The 23685-nt window shown below is 45.8% G+C and overlaps 1 protein-coding gene across 3 annotated transcripts in view; it reads left to right on the top strand.

Moving 5' to 3' along the window:
* LOC119161150 (rifampicin phosphotransferase) overlaps positions 1 to 23685 on the top strand; it is a 586004-nt gene that overhangs the window by 506248 nt on the left and 56071 nt on the right. For all 3 annotated transcript variants that reach the window (XM_075890885.1, XM_037413539.2, XM_075890884.1), the window contains 2 exons: positions 548 to 626; positions 5070 to 5121. In XM_075890885.1, coding sequence (XP_075747000.1) covers positions 548 to 626; positions 5070 to 5121 — 131 coding nt within the window. The remainder of the gene's footprint in view (positions 1 to 547; positions 627 to 5069; positions 5122 to 23685) is intronic.

Below are 23685 nucleotides of genomic sequence, written 5' to 3' on the forward strand. Positions count from 1 at the left end.
CCTACAATGAAAGCAGAATTGAGCAAGGTTTTCTTCCATGACACGCCTACTACACAAATTACTGTGTTCCTGGAGCCTTACATTTGGGCGTCTGCCCGCCTGCCCAATGTAGTTCTTAGATGCACTTTCCCTGTGCTAGTCCACTTTTTTGTCCTCAACTTTGCAGAGCCGCTTTTTCCTGCTGTCGTCTCGCACTCTTTCTTTTTTGGTGACATCATACCCGTTCGTGAAAACCTTTATCTTTTAGCAGCACCTTTTACGATGGTCCTGTGACTTTTGCTACTTCTTCAAAAAGTCTTTCGAACCAACATATAATCTATAAGGTGTATATTGTTATTAGTCGGAACGCTCCATCTGGATTGGTGAATGAAGTTCCTCAGTGCCATTCCGCTTGTCTTAAACGCAATAGTTGCACCTAATTTGGCTTAGTCAACACCGGGCTCAGTTGTGCGCATGCTGATTTTCTGTAAACTTTAAAGGCCCGAATGAATAAGAAGTGGCAGAAATCTTTTATTTTCTGATTGCGGCTTGCATTTTATATTCGCAGAGCTCTTCGAAGACAGAGGCTACACCCAGTAATGAAGAAAAGAATGTTTCCGGAGCTCGTTAAGGGAATCCCGAGTGTGGTAAGAAAAAGCACTCTGTAGTTTGTCAAAGACCTCGGCAGCTGCTTCTTTTGCTTCATATCAACGCGAAAGAGCTTTTTAGATGAGCACCATGTTCTGTGTGCTAAGGAAGTAAAGGAGCTTGATTTGTGCGAGTTAGTATAGCATACTGAAATGTTAAATAATGCACAAGCAAAACACGAGGATTAGAAGGAACATTTACCAGCGATGAGTGCAAACCATCCACTGAAGTTTATATAGGGAGGGACGAGCAGGCTACTCATACATGCAAAAACTACTTCCCCGTCATCACGTGATCAAGCACTATTGCGACATGAAGGTAATCTCTTTTTGTTACAATGCTACGAAGGCGCAACTGACGCACGTCTTACCTGCGTGCGCAACATCAAAAGCTTGAAAATTCTCCGTCCTATCTATCGCCGGACCATGTCAGGAACTTTAATGCTATTATCTGAAGTTTTACGTCCCAAACGACGACATCAATATCAGGGTCGCCGTAGTGGAGGGCTGCAGAAGTATCGACCATCTGACATTCTGTAGCGTGCATTGACATGGCACAGTACGCGGGCCTCTAGCATTTAGCTTCCATCAATATGCAACCGCCGCTATGATCGAACCCACAACCTTTGGGCCAGCAGACGAGCACAATAGCCACTGATTCAATGGGGCAACATGCGAAGAATTTTGTCTTAATAAGAACTGTACAACAGCTGCAGCCCTTGCGGTGCTCTGCGAAATATAAAACGGGTGTCTAAGACAAAGAGCCGAGAAGAAGGAGATTCATGTTATCCAATATTGACAAAATGCTTCGCATAATATGAGAAAATTTGTGGAAACACGTCATGTGAATGTTGTTTTCATTGCCTCGGAAATTTTTTTCAAAATTTGTTCAAAATTTTGCAGACCAGGTCGTACCCCAGTCTTCGTTTCCGCAGCCAGGTTATTGAAGGGATTAATTGAACATGTCCAGATTGTGGTGCCGTATGTATACGTTAGACCAAATGCCCTGGAAGTGTCCCTCGTTGCGCAATTCTCAGCACATTACCGAAGGGGAATGGAGCTCTGCGATCAAGAGCTCAGAACTTGCACATCGACTCTGGGCAGTCCAGAGGGCCAACGGCGCAGCGGTGAGGCTCGGCCTACACGTTCAGACGTGGCAGCAACCCGCTGCTTTACCTCCTTGAGTTAGTGTTCTTGAGGACCTCAATAAAGTTACGTGTCTGTATGTATGTCTGTCGGTTTGACGATAAAACATTGAAACAGGACTCTTGCACCCAGAAACATGCAGTGTAGTTCACCCATTGGGACATTGATGTCATTGATGATATTCCGTTAACCTGCAACAAAGTGTACGTAAGTCGAACGGGGCACTGCTACAACGAGACGGTGCCAGAACTAGCTCAACGTTAAACAACAAAGTGGGCAGGTATTTAGCACAGCACTCCATGAGCTGCCAGAGCCGTCCAATTATTAATCAGACAAAATTTTTGGTGTAATCTGGTGTTGTGTTAGAGTTTGAGATCATCGAAGCTATTTACATTGCGCGCGCCGGAGACATGTGCATCCTTTACGCGTCAGTACCGCCAAAAAATAGATTATCATCATGCCATTATAGAGCCTCAGGACCCGATGACGGGATTGGTTCTTTTATATATGTATAAGCATTGGTGTTTCCTAAAAGGAACTTCATTTGAGAGTTCGCACTCTTTTCCTGTAAGTGTTTCTTATGATCTTCGTGTTTGTTGGCGCAATGTCTTACCTGACATTATATTTTGAGACAATTGAGGTTTCTTCAATTAATTGTTACTCAGAAAAAGAGATGGCAAGATAAGATAGCGGAGATTTTGAGGGAGTTGGGTCAGATTATATTGCTAGACTAGTGAATAAGCCGCATAAGGTGATACTGCCATAAAAAATATTTCAGCTTTGTGTGTACAAAAGTAATATCAGTAGTGCTTATTTGATTCCACCGATAACCGACCAATTGCTTCTTACAAGATTAACGACTAACTGGATTGTTTTTATAAAAGCATATGATTCCAGAAACATGCTACCTTCAGAAAGTGAAGATGCCCCGCCACGGTGGTCTAGTGGCTAAGGTACTCGGCTGCTGACCCGCAGGTCGCGGGTTCAAATCCCGGCTGTGGCGGCTGCATTTCCGATGGAGGCGTAAATGTTGTAGGCCCGTGTACTCAGATTTGGGTGCACGTTAAAGAACCCCAGGTGGTCAAAATTTCCGGAGCCCTCCACTACGGCGTCTCTCATAATCAAATGGTGGTTTTGGGACGTTAAACCCCACAAATCATCATCATCAGAAAGTGAAGATAACAGAACAGCTTACGATTGGCATTATGCCTTGGGAACTGCCGTCGATCAAACCAGGACGTCGCCACTCGTTTGTTAACTCATACCGAACATAATATGCAGAATAACTAAGCGGCCTTGTGATTTCTGCGACAAAAAACGCACTACAGCTCGATAGCCCCGCCTATTTGATGATGATATGTGGGTTTAACATACTAAAAGCAATATGTGATTATGAGAGACATCGTAGTGGAGGGGTCCGGAAATTTCAATCAACTGCGGTTCTTTCACGTGCATCAAAATCTTAGCACACGGGCCAACAACACTTCCGCCTCCATCGGAAATGCAGCCGCCGTAGCCGGGATTCAATCCCGTGACCTGCGGGTCAGCAGCCGTGTATCTTAGCTACTAAACCACCGCGGCGGGGCAATGATAGTGTGACAAAGGAACCAATCCAGACAGAACTGTGTCGGCATCGTGGCCAGTCCTCACAGTAGTTTTACGCCCATGTGTGTCTGTCTTCCAAAAGTAGCTCAATATAAATAAATGCTACCTAATTTTCAATTCGATTCATAAAGCAGAATCTTATTAGCTATGTCGACGATGAATTCTAGCTAAAATATTGCCTCTATTAATGGCTCTTCCTCTCAGGACACATTTAAATCACGTTTTACTGTAGTGAATACTTAGTGCGTGACTGCGCTTGCATCACGCACGAAAAAGGCGCCATCCTGGTTACATATGGTAGTTACATGATTTATGCTCACATCAAGAATGAAGGCAGATTTTCATTTTTTCGCTAAAGGAGCACCTCCTTAAAATTGTCCTATTTTAGTCTTCATGCGATAGCAAAAATATTTTGAAGTGAGCTTGGCACGGGCCCAGAGCGCTACCATTTGGCCACGCTACTGAACCACACAAAGCAAGTAGTTCAATTGTGCGGAATATCTCGGTATTACAGTATTTACGAAGCCTAGATCCGCGCCCTTTTCCTGTTCACGAAATTAGGAAATGAAAAATTGCACCTCTCTAAAGATTTTGGCCTCGGCCAGTTAAGCGTAGGGCATGACCAAGTTGTTAGGTGTGCGTATAGTTCATAAAGCAATGATAAACTGTCACAACACTGTAATTTAGCATATATTCCCTATGCAAACACCCTTCTAGCAACTGTGTCTGACCAGAATCAAGCATGAGAGATGCACCAACAGTGTTCCGATGAACAGCACCACAACAATAGATAGATGTAATAAATCTTATTCTGTATACCGGGTGCAGCAGCAATAAAGTATAATATAGGCAATGCAGAAGAATGGCAAACTAGGAAATGTCGCACTAACTACGGTAAACAAATGCTTCGGTTCACGCTACCAGCTTTGTGATTAGAATTAGTAAATAGGAGCTTTTTAACATTCCGGAAACCTCATTAAAGAACAACGGAGACTTTTCACCACATTATCCCTATTATGAGCATGCCTCAAAAAGAGCACCGTCTATTTATTTTTATTTTTTGCTGTTTTTGAAGGGAAATATCCTTTTTATTTATTGTATATCTCTAGTAACTGAGAGGCCTGATCAGGTCCTTTTCTTTTGTTTTTTTTTCCTATTTTTTTTATTCTCACCATCGTCACTTTATTACAGTTTCATTATTACGTCGATGGAAGCACGTTACTGTTTTGTATGAAGGATATTTATGTATAGTATATTATGTTTGCATTTCATTTCTCTGTTCTCTTATTCTGTTATCACATTTTACGCTGTAAAACGCGTAGGGTGGCCAGAACATCCTAAAGCCGATTGTATCAACTTTTTCCTCTTGGCTTGTACAACATTTTGTTGTAAATAAATAAAGAAATAAATAAAATAAACTATTTTCAACAAAAACTTTGGAAGCATGCGAGCGATTTAGGAGGGTTTATTTTCTCTGTGAATCCATGGACAGAGATTTGCAGATATCGATCAAGTGTACAAGCCCTACTAACAATATTAGTAGATATCGCTGCATTGCTTCTATTCTTTCACGATATCAAACCTGCTTTAATTTTAATAAATGGTGGCATGAAATACTATTGTAGGCGACGTTCTCGTATTTCTGCTGATTTTATTATCTTCGTCGAAACGCACTTGATTTTTCTTGTTAAGGTGAACCACAACAAGCAAAAGGACTCCATATGTGCCAAGACATTGGTCAAAGGTGAGTGTACATCACAAGCTGCATAATCATAAGTTGTTATTCATGCGAGTATAGTTTGCTTCATCAATCTAAATGCTCACAGTAATCTAAATATAGTGGAAAAAATAGCAGTCAAGTGGCACATCTATTAGTGAATAAGAGCGCTAATATAGAATTCAATGGGAAATAGTCAGCTTTATATACTATTTGAAGTCTTCGATTGAAATTACGCTGAAAAAAACTTCGCACTCAGGTGCTTTTTGCTTGTAGGTAAAATGGTTGCAAGTGAAGCTGTGCGTGGTCCTTGCCTGAACAGGTCCTTTTCGTTCTTTCGTTTTCTTACTTTTATTTTACTTCTGTGTCTTTTCTTTTTCTCTTCTTCCTTCCTTCCCGCCTTCTTCCTTCCCCCTTTTCAACTTCCTTTCTTTCAATTATTTCTTCCGCCTTTATTTCCTTCCTTCTCCCTTTCATTCTTCCTTGTTTTCTTTCAGCTTTCCTTGAGGTCGTCTTGAATCCTTTCTTTCGCGCTTCCGTCACTTCTTCTCTGCTTTATTTCTTCTTTGCTTCCCATCTGTCTTTCTGTCTCTTTTTTCTTATTTGATTCCTTGCTTCATTCTTCCTTCATTTTTTGTTTGAAGTGAAGATGTTCCTTTCGAAAGTGCGATAATGAGTGAGTCACATTTATTTGGAGACATACACAACAGCTACGAGATACCCAGGGCTAATATCTTATGCAACATATTTTAAATAAATTTCGAAGGGCACGCTACGTGATTGAGCGACATTCGAACCTCTTCTGGACACCCACACGAACGCAGAGGCAATCTAAACAAATTTACATTACTAGATTGTGTTCACTGGTTGCTAGCACGCCGCTTTCGGTAGCGCTACGTCCTGCCATGGTGGTTTAATGGCTGCTGACCGGCAGGTCGTGGAATTGAATCCCGGCGGCGGTAGCTGCATTTTCGATGAAGGCGAAAATGCTGTAGGCCCGTGTGCTCCGAATTCGTTGCACATTAATGAACCAAAGGTGATGTAAACTTCCGGAGCCCTTCACTATATACGGCATGTCTTATAATCATATTGTGGTTTTGGAACGTTAAAGTTCACACATGAGTCAATTATTGTTTCCATTCATCACAACTCGGTCTTAAGCTACGCATTGCATAAAAAAAATGGTAAAATTTTTGTCTAAGGGTTCCTTTAATCTTCCTTGCTGCCTTTCATTCTTCTTTCTTCTTTTCTTTATTTTATGCTTCTTTCCTTCCTCCTCTTTTTTTCTTTTTTTATCTTGCTTCCTTTATTTTTCATTGTTTCTTTTCTTCTTTTTATTCTTCCTTCCTTGTTTTCCTTTCTTCATTTCTTCTTCAATCCTGTCTTTCCGTCTCTTTTTATCTGTTCATTATTTTATTCCTCCTCCCTTTCTTTCTTTTTTTGCAATCTTTCTTCCTTTGCTTTTTTCTTTTCTTCAATCTTCCTTCCTTCCTTTCAATCAGCTTTCCTTGATTTCCTTCTTTTTTTCTTTTTCTTTTGCTTGCTTTCTTCCTATCTGTCCAATGCGCAACGCTACCTCCTACGAAGGGTACAGTTTCAACGCAGATAGCGTCTTTCTCGAAACGTTGTCTGGCGGAGACAGCATGGCCTGGCGTACTTGGCGTCGTTCCCTGCGCTCATGGGCCTCTAGAAGCACGCTAAGAAAGGAGCATCAAACAATCATTATAGGACACCTGTCCGTAATTCAATTTTCTTGAAGCCGATATTAACGCGATAGTGCTGAAGGAGCCCTGCAACAGTTTTTGAGCATGGTCCGAAAGGAGGGCCTATAAGCTGTCGACGCTCCCGAGAACACGCGAACGAACTATAGTGAGCGAAAGGCATAAAATTTACAGTAAATTCTCATAGTCTGCTAGAACAAACTTTCTCTTCACTCTACAAGTGACGCAATAAGCTCAAAAATCACTGGTTACAGCCACTGCTAAGCCATTCGCTGATTTGAGCATGGCTTGCACGGTCCTTTCAGGGGCCACTACGGGAGGCCATGACTTGCCCATGCTGGTGCACGCGATCGTCCTGAGAGCTAGAATTCGAAGAAAACAAAAAGACAGAAGGGGCTTAAGGTGATGAGGCGCGCGGGATTTCTTTTGTGCCATTTTACGCTGCTTAGTTTTCAGCCCTTTAGTCAGAACGAGAGAATAGGGAATGCCATTGCAGTGTGCATAAAATATTCGTAACGCCACTCGCACAAGACGGATAGCAAAACTTTCTGTGGATTTTTCATGAGACAATAAGCTACTTTAGTGAATATATTACATAGCTACTTGAAGAGGTGTTGCAGGGCTCCATTCAAGTGATCGTCTTTCAGAAATTCCAGTGACGGCACCATCGGTTCTGAGCGAACAACTATCACCCTGTCCACTGCCAAAAATCAGCAAAGATGCCAATAAACATATTATTGGAAAAATTCCGGTTGAAAAGAACAAGAAAGTTTAGTCGTTTTTCTGACAAGCAGGTTTTCTCTCACGCAGACAGGCATTCGCATGTATATTTAAATAAAAGACCTCTCTGTGCTTGCAAATGCAGTGAAAATAACGTTTACGCTTTATAAGCACACGCGTACTCTATACAGGCTTCACACTACAACGTGTAATGTCGAAGTAGTACTGCGTGGTACAATTGATTACCCTAACGACTTCGTGGTTTGAAGCCGGGCACCTATTACAAAGCGCAAACGTGTTACTGCGCGTATCACCATAACACCACGTGGGGGCCATAGCAAGTTGGAAAACATTTCACGCACATATTGGCTTGCGTTTTAATTCATGCTTCCAATTACACAGAATGCAGGCCTATGCGAAAGCTTCAAATACGCAGTCCACTTTCACCTTTATCAACTGATTTGTGGTAGCCTGAGCCTCGTTGGTGGCGTTGTCTTGACTGCTCGGGCTCATCTGTGCTCATCCCCCTTGGTATCAGTCATGATGCATTGGAAGCAATGTGATGCGGGGTGAATTTATCTAATCACTCTTCATTTACTACCTTAGTGGTATATCGGCCGCCAAAGTGAGATATGGCGCCATTACATGCATTAAACGAAGTTATCTCTGAGAATAGTTATAGCGCGAGAACGAAACGACGACATAAAAACAAGAAGGACACGAGTGCTCGTGTCCTTCTTGACTCTTTGTCATACGTTCTGTTCTTGCGCTATAACAATTGTCATGTCATACCAACTAGCTGAAACTGTCACACTTATCACTGAGGTTTCAGATCAACTTGCGTAGTTTGCTGACGACTTCATTTTACGTGGCCATCATTGGAGAGATAGTAAATGTGTATTGCAAGCTTGTAGTCCCGCTAACAGAAAAATGAAAAGCATTGATGATACTCACGGTCTAGGACAGAACGTAACCATGCCCATGAAAATAGGATTTTGGACTTGTTTTGCAACTCGCCACATCTCGTAAACTCAACATCTATCAAGTGAGCTAAAGTGACTACGAAGCTGCAGTGCCAACTATAAAAACAAAAAAATTGCCTGAAGCACTGAGCAAACAGAAGATTATCCTTCTTTCACCGTGGCGATTAGGTTAGGCCAGTTAAGAATTTCATAATTATCTACTGGTCTTTGAATGCCTGGCACATCATACCAATGAGCATGAACTGTCGCATTTATTCAAAGACAGGTTATATGATTTTATTGACGCATACTTGTTAAGCGCACATTTTTGCAAAAAATGAAAAAAAAAGAAAAAAAAAACCGGGGTTGACATTGCGACGATTGCAGCTAATAAAAAAGACAAAGCGGTCATTCGATAATATCAAACGAACAAAAAAAAGCTTGTCACTACCAAATGCTATTCTAAATTGCTCACGAATAAAAAATGCATAAAAGTACCACGGACATTTATCGTTAAAAAAAACTGAACGATAGGCTGAGGACTAACTTTAGGTAAATCTCGTAACACGTTAGGAGGTGTGGTTCTGACATTATTGGTATATAAAATTCTTGATATACTGACCAAACTGCCATAGCTTATAGAGACAAGGCAAACAGCCCTAATAATATTTTGAATCAGTCTTTTCGCCAACACAGGATTCTTACTTTTCTCCCAACGCCCACAGCATATATCCAATGAACCCAATTTAGTCTAGTGTAATTGGTATCAAGAAGTCACAAAAAGAAATAGATGAAACAATAGCAATTGACCCAGATGCGATTTCTCCGCGTATCGTACGCTGAGTTGAAGCCATACACGTACATAATTTAACAAAAATCTTTAGCAAGAGGCCTTCTACCTGCTGACCGCATAATCGCTCATGTTGTTCCAATCCACAAAGGTGGAATTGGCAAAATATGTTAAGAATTACAGGACCATTTCTCTACCCTCGATGTCAACATGGGTTCCAAAAGGAGCTCTCGTGCAGCACACAACTGGTATAATTTTATCATAATATGGTATTCGATATTGGTTCAGTGGGACAAACTGACTGTACTTTCTCCAATTTGTGTAAGGCATTCGACACGGTAACACACTCCAACAGCAACACACATTCGTTTTTTTTTTTTGCTACAAGCTTGAATTTCTGAATATGCATTCCGCTGTTCTTAGATGGATGTAAGAATATCTCTGCCAGCGCCGACAGTGAGTCATTTAAAACGCCATAAGCTCTGGGTGTGTCGGCAACACATCGGGAGTCCCACAAGGTTCTGTATTGGGGCCACTTTTATTGTTCGTTTACACAAACAAGATTTCAGCAGATATTTCAGCACACCTTAGATTGTTTGCAGAATATTGTATTGCGTGCAGACAAATAAAGAGCGACAGTGATTTTACACAACTGCGAACTGATCTGGAACGTGTTCAGGATTGGTTCTCTATGTGGAAATAGAACTTAATTTACAAAAAAAAATATGTGCATATATCTTTGACTAGGAACCACAACCTCACGAAGACACGGTACATTTCAAACAATGAACGGGTAAAAAAAGCGGTCGGATACAAATACCTACGTCTTTTTATCCGACTGCTCATCGAATGCGCATGTCGATGATGTGGTTTGCAAAAAAGAAACTGGAAAGGGACAAAGCATTATTCATTCTAATTTATTTATTTATTTATTTATTAGAATACTCTCAGGGCCCGTAGGGCATTACAGAGGGGGTGGGTACAACATATATAACACACAAGAAAAAAAGACAAAATAAAGAAACAAGTATCAGATGCGCAAATCAGGAAGGCAACATAAGTCAACTAAAAATGTATAAGAATTCAAGCACATACAAGACAAAGATAGATAATAGAAACTGCGTATAGTTACAAGCATTGCTGAGAAATTGCAGTCTTGAATAACAAAGGGTCTGTTATTGATACAACGGAAGAGGGAAGGTGGTTCCAATCGGCGGCTGTTTTCGGTAAGAAGGCTGCTGAAAAGAATTTGGTGCGGCAAAACGGAATGGCAACCTTATGCTGATGATCAATGCGCGATGAGTGGTATGACGGTTGTGAAATGAGGTCTCGCTTCATTGATGGATTGTGAAAAAATATCTTATGAAAAAAATGCAGTCGCGCCAGTTTCCTCCGGACAGTTAAATTGGGTAGGTCAAGGTTAGATTTCATTTCTGATATGCTAGCAGTACGGGAATAATTAGAACAAATGAACCGAACTGAGCGGTTCTGAACAGATTCTAACGCGTTAATTAAATTTTGCTGCACGGGATCCCATATAGCGGACGCGTACTCAAGCTTTGGGCGAATTAGTGATCGGTATAATAGAATTTTGAGGGACAGCGGAGCGCGAGAAAAGTTGCGGCGTAAGTATCCTAGCGTTCGGTTAGCGTTATTACAGATGTAGGTAACATGCGTGTGCGAAGATAGATTGTTGGTAATGTAAACGCCGAGGTACTTATATGAAGAGACATGCTGGAGGGGAACGGCGTTAATTCTGTAGGTACAGGGGGGAGAAATAGATCGCCGGGTTATTGACATGCATTTAAAAAAACTTCATACCTGAACCTAAATATACAGCATATTTAGCGTGTGTCTGACCTATACTAGAGTAGACCTTGGACGTATGGGTTCCCTCGCAGGTCACATTGAGTCATGAAGCTGAAAAAATAGATCGGGCGGCCAGTTTCGTCTTGGGACGGTAGAAGAGAGGGAAGAGCTGCAGTCAAACGAAAAATGAACTTGGGTTGGAACTGCTTTCAGTGCTTTGGAAAAAAATGCCGCTTAGCTTTCTTTCTTGGCAATATCATAATATATTAAAGTTAAAAAGTTACCTGAAAAACATCATTACTATTCATCTAGAACTGACCTTGTTTTCAAAATAAGAAAATCGCTTACCAACACACATTAGCGAAATTATTTTTTATTAAATTCGTGAATGAGTGAAATAAGTTGTATGAAATTCAAGCGTGCGGTAAAAAGGAAGCATTGTTTATGTCTCTGGTGTAACTCCCCTGCTGAAAAGCTTTCGGGCAATGCGGGGTAATCTTTGAATAAATAATAAAAACTAATACTCAGTTTAAGCTTCTCGAGGCACATCATGCAATGGAGAGCATGCACTAATTGAAATACACACTATATAGACCTCATGTCGCTATCGCAATGGCAGTCCACTCTTAAAGGCTAGTCTTAAGAATCCGCATACATTTCTTATTCTGAAGCATTCGTGTGCGTTTTTGGGACATTAAACCCCACAAGTCAATCAGCATTCGTGTGCCTATTGCAGGTTCACTATCTATCTATCTATCTATCTATCTATCTATCTATCTATCTATCTATCTATCTATCTATCTATCTATCTATCTATCTATCTATCTATCTATCTATATATCTATCTATCTATATATATATCTATCTATATATCTATATATATATATATCTCTCTATCTATCTATCTATCTATCTATCTATTGCCACTAGTACAAAGTCTGCAAGTATTATTTACACACCTGCTGGCATGCTTGTATGTGCCGCTGTTCAGAAGAGGACAAAGATGCGCGTGCAGAGAAAAACAATAGTCATAGTGCCGTTGTTCGAATCAGTTTGACGTCCTTCCGTGCCATTATCTGCAGCTTACAATTACACTGTAACGTGACACTGGTGGAGGTGCGGGGTAATAGTCTATGCACTGTTCCCACGAGGAACATCTCGATCCCAACATCGACGCCTTAGTAGAAACAGCCAACCTTCGACGCAATAGGCGGCAACTAGGCCTACCACCCCAATTCAGCCCTCTTCCGGAACGCTCCAGAACCATGGCATATGCGACAACTGCAGGCCAGACTGAACCGACCGTGACTCCGCCAGCACCATGGCTACCAGCCTCTCGAACGCCAAAGCCCTTCCATGGGGAGCCCTACGAAGGCGTTGAAGACTGTTTGGACTAATACGATCGAGTCGCCGTCGCCAACGAGTGGGACGAGCACCGGAAACTGCGGTATGCCTATTTCTACCTGGAGGATTCGGCGCGTATTGGATTCGAGATTCACGAGGCCGCCCTGACAACCTGGCCGGTGTTTTGCACTCAGTTTTGGAACACGTATCGTAGCGCCGACCGGAAAGAACAAGCCGAACGTCTCCTCAATTCTCGCAATCAACGACCCAATGAAAGCGTGGCCATGTTCGTTGAGGAAATGTCTCGTCTGTTCCGTCGAGCGGATTCTGCAATGACGGAAGACAAAAAGGTACGCATTCTGATGCGTGGTGTCAAAGAGCAGCTGTTTACAGGACTTGTGCGAAACCCACCAGCTACCGTGGCAGAATTCCTACGTGAAGCTACGACCATGGAGCGAATGCTAAGACAGCAGTCTTCGCAGTATGAACGGTCCGACAACCTTGCATGTCTGTCAGCACCCTTGGTAACACCCGATGTCACGAGCGTGAGAGACCTTGCTGAGCTAGTCCGTAGCATTGTACGCGACGAGCTGCAAAAGCTTCACGCAGTGCCTTCACAGCCTCAAGTGGCTGCTCTGACAGAGGTTATCCGTGAAGAGGTGCGGCAGCTTGTACGACCATTAGCGCCACCTCCAACCGAAGCTCCTCTGCTAACGTATGCGGAAGCTGTACGTACTCCTGCACCGGTAGCCAGCTATTTCCCCCGACCAACTAGCCTGCAGACACCACAGCACTTCTCGGGCAGGCCACGCTATGAAAACCAACGACCGACTAGCCTGCAGATGCCACAGTACTTCTCGGGCCCACCAAACTACTAGAATCCGCGACCTAATTTGTGGAAATCTAGCGTGTGGCGCGCTTCCAACAATCGGCCACTATGCTACCACTGTGGTGAGCCAGGTCACTTGTACCGGGAGTGCTCGTACAGACAGATGGGCCTACCTGGATTTCGGCCAGACGCTCGTCGGCCCAGGGATGGCGAACGACCCCGCGCCATCGCAGAATACTTGGCAAGCCTACCGTCTCCGAATCTTCAGCGACGCCAATCACGCTCTCCGTCTCCTCGACGCTCTACGTCCGCGAATCAATACTCCACTTTCGCCGATGTTGTTGCGGGACGATCCGCTAGGTCCCCAAGTCTACGCCGGGGAAACTAGAATCAGCGGCCTCCGGGGGTGGGACCGCTGTTAAGCTCTCATCGAAACAGCCTCCTCCGACTCATCCACCGACCTTCGACGATTCTTTTCAGCCGACCTTTCACATCGCTGACGAAGCCGTTTCTGTTGACATTGCCGTTCGTGTCGACAACGATCCAGTGACTGCTCTGATCGATACCAGCGCCGACTACTCAGTTATCAGCGCTGAACTTGTGGCTGAACTCAGGAAAGTCACGACTCCTTGGGGGCATGGACCAAACCTTCGGACAGCCGGTGGTAATCTCTTGACACCAATCGGCGACTCACTAGACCGCCTCCGACGCGCCCGATACTTCTCCTCTATGGATTTACGCAGTGGCTACTGGCAGATCGAAGTTGATGAACGCGACCGAGAGAAAACAGCAACCATAACGCCTATGGTCTGTACGAATTCAAGATGCTGGCCTTCGGTATGTGTTCTGCGCCTGCGACACTCCAGAGGATGATGGATACAGTGCTCTCCGGTCTCAAGTGGGGAGCATGCCTTGTTTACTTAGACGACGTCGTTGTCTTCTCCCAAACGTTTGAGCAGCATTTGCAGCGACTTAGATCTGTGTTTGCTGCAATTCGCACGGCAGACCTATCACTGAAACCAGAACAATGTCAGTTTGGTTAGAACGAATTAAAGTTCCTCGGTCTCTTTGTTAGCCCTGATGGTATTCGGCCTGACCCAGACAAAACATTGGCTGTCGTAGATTTTTCACCACCTACCAACAAACGTGATGTGCGTCGATTTTGAGGCCTCTGCGCATACAACAGACGCTTTGTGCAAAATTTTGGAAACATTGCCGAACCCCTCACTCGTCTGACAAAAGACGACGTTCTCTTTGTGTGGGGCCTTGAGCAAACACGCGCTTTCTCCGAGCTCCAGCAGCGTCTCCAGTCTGAGCCCTTACTCGGACACTACGACAAATATGCCGACACTGAACTACACACAGACGCCAGTAACATCGGCCTTGGTGCAGTCCTCGTCCAGTGGCAAGGCGGCGTCAAACGCCCTATTACTTATGCGAGTCGGATTTTATAATCTGCGGAGGCGAATTACACAACAACTGAAAAGGAGTGCCTAGCTGTTGTCCGGGCAATAGCTAAATTCAGACCGTACCTGTATGGTCGCCCGTTCAGAGTTGTTACCGATCATCATGTGCTCTGCTGGTTGGCGAACCTTAAAGACCCTTCCGGACGTCTGGCCAAGAGGAGCTTACGCCTTCAGGAGTTCGATTTGACAGTCGTGTACAAGTCTGGCCAGAAGCATACTGACGCGGACTGCCTTTTCCGAGCTCCTCTTAAGACAGTGTCAGGTGATCACGATCTCGACGGCCGTTTTCTCTGCGCCGTTAGTGTATCCGACTTGGCTGAACAGCAGGAGAACGATTCCGAGCTTCGACAATTCATCGAATGTCTCGAAGGCCGTATGCCGCATCCATCACCAGCATTCGCCCGCTCATCATCATCGTTCTGCGTCCGCAGAAATATCCTCTATAAAAGAAACTTCGACCCTTACGCGACTGAGTACCTGCTCGTTGTCCCACCGGCGTTACGAGCCGATGTATTGTCTGCCTGTCACGATGAGCCTTCCTCAGGCCACTTGGTATTCACACGTACCTTGGCTCGGATTCGCCAACACTACTACTGGCCTAAGCTCTGTCGAGACGTGAAGCATTACGTGAAGACGTGTCACGAGTGCCAGCGCCGTAAAGTACCACATCAGCGCCCAGCCGGCTTTTTGAAGCCCGTCGCTCCTCTTACACAACCGTTCCAACAAATTGGCATGGATCTACTCGGACCTTTTCCCAAGTCTCGTGACGGCAATCGCTGGATTGTAGTCGCTACGGATTACATGACGCGCTACTGCGAATCGAAGGCATTACAACGTGGCACCGCCATTGAGACTGCCCACTTTTTTATGAAAAACATCGTCCTCCGACATGGAGCCCCAGCAGTTGTCATAACTGATCGTGGCACAGCTTTTACCGCCTGGATTATACAAGACGTCATGCAGCTTAGCGGCACAGTACATCGAAAAACTACTGCATACCACCCACAAAGCGACGGCCTTACAGAGCGACTAAACAAGACGATTGCCGACATGCTATTCATGTACGTTGACCAAGACCAAAAAAACTGGGATGACATCCTCCCTTACGTCACGTTCGCTTACAACACCGCTGTGCAAGAAACAACTGGATTCACACCATTCCGGTTGCTTCATGGCAGGAAGGTCATTCATTACAATGCTGGATGCCATGCTTCTACCAGACAGACACCAGATTAGTGTCAAGACGAACGAATTTATCAGACTGGCAGACGCGGTTCGTAAGCTTGCAGTCGAAGGAATCCATAAGCAACAATGAATCGACTCGCTGCGGTACAACGCTCGTTGTCGCGATGTCTCTTACCAACCCGGAAAACGAGTATGGTTGTGGACTCCTATTCGATTACGGGGCCGGTCGTAAAAGTTGTTACGCCACTATTTTGGTCCCTATAGAGTTCTTTGTCGTCTCAGCGAAGTGAACTACGAGGTTTTTGACGAGGACGTGGCTCGTCAATCCCGCCGTTCACAACAGCGACACGTCGTCCATGTTTCGAGGATGAAACCATTTTACCAACGCTGACTCTTCGTCACACTCCCTTGAGTAGACTTACAGTGATTGTGAACACCCCCTTGTGTACTGCTTATCGTACGTCTTTTCATCTGGCAATTATGTTATGACATCGGGACGATGTCCTTTGGGAAGGAGGGTAATGCCACTAGTACAGGTTTGTCTATCTATCTATCTATCTATCTATCTATCTATCTATCTATCTATCTATCTATCTATCTATCTATCTATCTATCTATCTATCTATCTATTTATCTATCTATCTATGAACCTGCGTCTTGGTGCTCTCGCGATCACATAGACTTGCTTAATGCACAGCCGCTGCGTTGTATTCGTAGTCCATAAAACAAGCGAAACATGTCCTTTTAAATATAGCCCAAAAATGTGTTATCGAACAATGTGGGTGTTGCGGTGAACTTAAGAGTTCATTCAGCCCGGCCGTCAATGCGCAAGGTAAACTGCAGAAGCCAACAAGCAGATGTAGACATGCCATTGTTTTCCAACTGAAACTAGATACAGCACAGTTGGTTTTGTAGCGAGCGAGGGTAAAGACTTGGGACGACGTCGAAGGCGGCCGACGGGGCCGTGCTATTCTCGCCACCTTATTTGAGGCCTGAAGTGGAGCCGCGGTGGCTGCCAGCATCCGACATGCCAGGCGCGTGAGCTCATTGTGTTCTCGCGCCGCTCCAGCTACGCGTTAGCTCCACGAGAAACGCGGTTGTCAAAAAAATGTTGACGATGATTATGATGATGATCCCGCACTACTGGGCTTCTTCCCTAGCGATTTGCGCGATTTGAAGTTTATTTAAGAAAGAGATGGAAAGAGGCTATATTTTCACGCATTCGTGACGTCAACAAAGGGGACCAGACAGTACTCTGAATAATAATCTATTTATTTGGCAGAACCTGTGGCCACGTAAAAGGAAAGTAAGATAACACCGAGACACTGGCACTGATTGCGGCAAACAGAGCGTCGGCCACTGATCAACCGACAAGCGGCGAAGCGTGTCGGCATTTATACCCTTCTCATCAAATATTCTGATTGATATGTGGGGTTTAACGTCCCAAAACCACCATATTCTCATCAAATATTCTAGCATTATCGCTAGCAGTGACGTAGCTTCCAGAAAAAATCTGTTCTCTTCAAGAAGTGTGTGTAATCTTAACAAAACTTACTACTACAGCCTCGAAGCTCCTCAAACATGGCAGGCGCGGTTTGCGCTGAACGTAGTGTAACGGGGCGACAACAAAACTTGAGAAGCGAACGTGGCAATACACGTGAACGACAGTCCGCAAAGTGTCTGTTGGGGAAGTCAAGTGTCTGTTGGGGAACTTACCATCGGGAACCAGTGGGTCTCTGGTGGGCGACAATAGGAGTTGGGGATGAAGAAGTAAGCGTCAGCTCACTGCGGTCGTACACAAGTGGTTGACAGGTTGACAAGTTGTGGCGAGCCGGGAGCGCACATGGTGCCACGGGTGAGTATTGCAAGTAGATGTGCGTTAAGGGTGATGTAATGGCGGGTGTACAAAAACACCATGTGGCCCATGCACGCGAAACAATGAGAAGTGGCGCACGGGAGCCTTGCAGACCACCCATCGACCAGCAGTGGCTTTGATGGTGATTTCGCGGGCGTGCACAGAACTGATGCCGATGACGGTACGCAGGTGTCTTGTTTGAGGGTATCGGAATATGAGTGTACTTGACGGCTTATTGTCGCAGTGGTTACGTAGCATCGTACATGCCGGGTAGAGGTAAATGACTTCTGTGGCTTGTGAAAGGGCATGCCTGCATTCCATTTACATGACTGCTGGTCCATGGTTGGCGTCAAGAACTCGGTAGGAGGCGTGCCATGGGATCCAGCAGGTGTGCACTCTGCTGGATCCCATGACGCACTTAGTGTGGACACGCCTGGTGCTGAGCATGTGTAAACCAGTCACCTCGTCCTCACTAGCGTCGGTCATAGTTGCAGCGTCTCGGAGGTTTGGCAGTGGTTGATCTCTGGTGGCTTTAACTTCGGCTGCGAGAGAGTGCGAGGGCGATGCTGGTCGCTGCTAGCAGAGCAGGACGCACAGAGCGTTGGGATTGGTAGAGAGTCGCCTTCGGACATCGGGGACAGTGAAGGTGCCACGACCAGGAGATGAATAGCGGGCGCAAAGATATCCGCGCCAGACTCCTAGGCGTGCGGCAAGGGAGCCATCGTGCGGTCGGGTGGAGTCACTGTGTCGCACGCCGTCGATGTTTCGGAAGACGTGCAGATAGCAGGCATGCGCGATGGAGCTGCGCACATGGGCTCCGAGGAAACGCACCTCTTGGATAGGAGGTCAGTGGAGATGGGGGCGTCTTCTGCCTCGTGGTTCTGGTCAGATGCAGGATGAGATGTTCCTGCGAAAGGATCGGAGGTCGGAGTAGTCGGGTCCAGGGTACCAAGGCAGCGATCAGTGGAAGGCTGCGGAACGGTTGGCACATTGTTCTGCGACGCCGAGGAGTCCTATCAGGTGCGCGTAAAGGGAATCAGGCAGTACGTGTTGCCGAAGCAGGCGACGACCGCAGTGCAGAGGGCATCGTAAGGCTGTGGGCTGGTGCTTGAAGCGGCAGCGAGATGGCGCACCTCGACCGGAAGTAGGTAGAGAAGAATGGTGCGCATCAGAGGCTCGGCCATGACGCCATTCACAGCAAGAACGGCTTCGGGCTGCATAAACCATACCTCGGGGTAGGTCGATGGGAACGGTGGCACTGGCGGGCAGCCGGTGGCTCGTCGAAGGGCGCGTTCTCCAGGTCACCACTGTAGCGAGCGAAAGTAAAGGCGTAAGAGGCGACTGACAGGGCCGTGCTAATCTCGCCACTTTATTTCAGGCGTGAAGTTGAGCCGTGGCGGCTGCCAGCGTTCGACATGCCAGGCGCGTGAGTCCGTCCTGTTCTCGTGCAGCTGTACCTGCGTGAGAGGCACAGCGCGGTGGCAAAGGAAATGATGATCATCATGCACTAAAGTTTGTAGTTAACAGGCGCGTGTGCGAACGCCACAGATACACACACACACACACACACACTAACACACACAAACACACACACACACACACACAGCCATGGTGGTCTAGTGGCTAAGGTACTCGGCTGCTGACCCGCACGTCACCGAATCGAATCCTGGTAGTGGCGGCTGCATTGGTGATGGAGGCGGAAATGTTGGCCCGTGTGCTCAGGTTTGGGTGCACGTTAAAGAACCCCAGTTGGTCGAAATTTCCGGAGCCCTTCAGTACGCCATCTTTCAATATCATATGGTGGTTTTGGGACCTTAAACCTCCAATATCAATCAGTCAACACACACACACACACACACAGTAACACCCTTGCACAAACTCGCCGAAAGCACGAAAATGTTATATCAAATGTACATACAACGTCATACTCCTATTGCCAACTTTCTCTTAGGAAAAGCTCCTGAAAACATATTGTTACGATGGGGCGTGTTTATTGAAGAACGAATGGTGAAGGGCAGCCGTGCCAACACCGCGCTGCTTCTAAACAGACCACTTAGTTCTCCTATTCTTTCCTTCACATGTTTTAGCTTCAGCGTAACATTCCCCCTTTCCTAGACGAAGGCCATGGGCGAGCATGAAGTGTGTTAAGAGTCACGAGGAATAAAGCGCTTTAGGCGGGCGACGTGCGCAAGCTGCGTCTGCCTAGAACGGTAGCCGCGAGATACGAGACGAGCGATGGAATACGTCAACTCACTTAGGTGATCGACGGTGACAAAAAGACTAGTGTGACAAGCCAGGAACTTCTGGTACAGGCCACGCTTGCGAAAGGGTGTCCACAGCCATACTTTTTCTCCTTTTTTTGTACAACATGTTCTTGTGCCGTGAATCATAGGCGAACTTAGAGCAGTCTTGGGATAACAACGTATGGAGCTGAGCTAGGCGACGTGATTCTCCTGCGCGGTAGAGAGTCTGGACAATGGAAGAGTCCTCTTGAGCATGAGAAGGCAGAATAGCGCTAAGAAAGTGGTGGGGTGGTCTGACATAAAGAAGGCAGAATGGACTATAGCCAGATGTTTTATGCCTTGCCGTGTTTTAGGCGCAGGTAATAAATGGCAAAATGTCATCCAAGTTCTTGTGCCTGGAGTCGATGTACATCAAAAGCATGTCGGTAAATGTTGTGTTGGTGCACTCAACGAGTCCATTTGTCTGTGGGTGATATGGAATCGAGTGGTGAAACTGGCAAGCACAGAGACGCAAGAGCTCTTTATACAACATCGGCTATGAATTGGCGACCGCGATCACTCAGAATTATCCGACGTGACCCATGGCGCAGTATCACAGAAAATAGGAGGAACCTCAATATATCATTGACCATGGCTGTTGGTAGCGCTTCTGTTTCTACATAACTTGTCATGTGGTCGAAGCAGACTATAATTGATTGATATGTGGGGTTTAACGTCCCAAAACAACTATATGATTATGAGAGACGCCGTAGTGGAGGGCTCCGGAAATTTAGACCACCTGGGGTTCTTTAACGTGCACCCAAATCTGAGCGAACAGGCCTACAACATTTCCGCCTCCATCGGAAATGCAGCCGCCGCAGCTGGGATTTGAACCCGCGCCCTGCGGGTCAGCAGCCGAGTACCTTAGCCACTAGACCACCGCGGCGGGGCAAGCAGACTATATTCAAACAGTTGCTTCTCGATGAGTGTATAAATGTACCAAGAAGATCCACTCCAACCATTTCGAAAGGATATGAGGACGATCTCAAGGAGTGGAGGAGAACAACCGGGGTAGTACTTGGTCGCTTGAATTGCTGACATTTATCACAACTGGCCACATACTTTTCTGTATTGCGTCGCATGGTAGGCCAGTAGAATCGAGCGAGCAGGCGGTGGTACGTTTTAGTGAAACCATGGTGCCACGCTAATGCGTCGCCGTGCATAGCATGAAAAACGTGCGTTCTCAAATTGTTAGGGACCACCAAAAGAAGGCGGCCACCATCAGCCGCGTAATTTTTTTTTTGTAACACAAGTCATCTCGGATGATTAAGCCATGGCTACCTATCGGTAGAGCAGCTCAGCTAAAGATAACACCCAGGCTGCGGTCGTTGCGCTGTTCTTCCCGGAAGGTAGCGAGGTCAGGAAAAGAAGCTGTAACGTCGATGGCAGCTAGAAAACTGTCAAAAGTGTCGGCGTCACATAGAGGGGTTCGCAGGGGAAGCCTCGAAAGACAGTCGGCGTCTGCGTGATGGCGGCCACTCTTGTAGCATATTGTAAAGTTATATTTACCTAAAGCGACCAAAAGGGTGAATGGTGATCAGAACGGTGAACATAGTGAATGGTGATCAGTAACGAACATAAAGAGCCACCTATAAAGATATGGGTGAAAGGTATTGACAAAAAACCACAGCAAGGCACACTTATTGAGTAACGGTGTAATTCCTCTCGACCTGCTCAACGAATGACTGGCGTAGGCGATGGCAAGCTTGGCGTCATCGAAGCCCTTGATTAGCACGGCACCGAGACCCATGCTACTCGCGTCGGTGTGCACTTCTGTCGTGGCAGATGGGTCGAAATGGCGCAGTATGGGTCCAGACGAGAGAAGCAGCTTTAGTTCACGAAAGAAGGAATCACGCTCCGCTGTTTAGATAAAATGCTTATCATTGCACAGCAGTGAAGTCAATGCGCAGGCAATATGAGTGCACAAATTGGTGGAAGTATGAACAGAGACCCAAGAAACTCCTTAGTTCACGTTGTGACTGCGGTTGTTCAGAATAGCTAACCGCAGCAACCTTCTGAGGGTCTGGGCGCACACCATGTTCGTCTACAAGATGACCAAGCACAAGTGCTTTTCGCTGAATGAAGTGACATCTCTTGGAGTTAAGGATAAGGGCAGCTAGTTCAAGGCATTCTAAAACAACTTCAAATTGATGGTTGTGTGCATCGAACGTCCGCCCAAAAATTACGATGTCGCCGAGTTAACATAAACAAATTTCCCATTTCAGACCACGCAGTACTGTGCCCATAAACCTTTGAAATGTCACAGTGGCATTCCACAAACCAAATGGCATGACATTGAATTCAAACAAGCCATCTGGTGTGACAAAAGTGGTTTGCTTTTTGCGACGGAATGCATAGGTACCTGTCATTAGGCCGATCAGAGGTCCACAGATGAGAAGTAAGATGCCTAATGAAGACAGTCGGTAACATAATTCATACGGGGAAGCAGATACACATCCCTGTTCGTCACCGAATCCAGACGTCAATATTCGACGCGAAACCACCAGCACCGATCTTTTTTCTTCACGAGATGGACCGGCGCAGCCCAGGGGCTAGAAGAGTCTTGAATGACGCCCTTGGCCAACATGTCTTCCGCTTGTTCGGTGATCACCTTGCGCTCCGATGCAGACACACAGTACGGTTTCTGGCTTAGAGGATGCGCGGACCCTGTGTCAATCCTGTGGTGAGCCCGAGTATTGGGAGCACGAACTTTAGCAGCGTCCTTGATGAAATAAAAAAAGAAGCATGCCTTCTGAGGACTCTGGCCAGGGCTTGACGCTTCTGAGATAGCAGTGCCTAGTTATTCACGTTCAGAAACGGCGAAGAGTCTTCAGGCACATTACTGCTAGTCTCACGCACACGTGATTCGTGCGAGGCGTTATTCCTTAAGGCCTCGATGTTGCGACATGTATCCGCTTCGAACGAGGCAATTCGCATATCACTTCGAAGCACAACAGACTGGTTAGGGAAATTCGACACCCACAATATGCTTGTGCCACTGGCAACAGAAACAATACAGCGAGGTACGAGCATACTCTTTTTAGCTACGACTGAAGACAACAGCTCAGTAATAGCATTAAACTAATCGGTGTCGTAACTAGCAGCAGTAACCTGAACGCTGGCAACGAGCGGGGTGATATGACGGAATCTTCACAGGCAGTGAGGGCGTGCGAAGAAGTAGCAGGTTTGTTGCCAACAAAAGTAGAGATGAAAATCTCGCCGGTACCGCAATAAAGAGCGGCACCGCACTGTTGGAGGCATTCTAGGCTCAGAATCACAATAAGGGTTGATTGAACTGGCACTGTGAATTCTGCTTGATAGACGTCATCAGAGAAAGGTACGTTCGCGGTACACACGCAAAGAGGTCATAGCAACTCTACACTCACAGCACGAAATGTTCTCATATTATTCCACTTGAATTTTTCCTTACAGCCTGCCTAATTGGATTCTGAAATCTATGCGGATAGCGGAAACACTTTCCCCCGTGTCCACTAAAGCTGACGTAACATTATCCACAGAAACACAAATCTTGTTGTGACGCATGGTCGTTGGTAAAGGCGTAGCGGCGTGTAGCTGAAGTGAAGATGACTGGCGACCTTACGTCCATCGGTCGTGCTGCCTAGTTTCC

This window comes from Rhipicephalus microplus, chromosome 3 (genome assembly GCF_043290135.1).
Source record: "Rhipicephalus microplus isolate Deutch F79 chromosome 3, USDA_Rmic, whole genome shotgun sequence".
Taxonomy (NCBI): domain Eukaryota; kingdom Metazoa; phylum Arthropoda; class Arachnida; order Ixodida; family Ixodidae; genus Rhipicephalus; species Rhipicephalus microplus.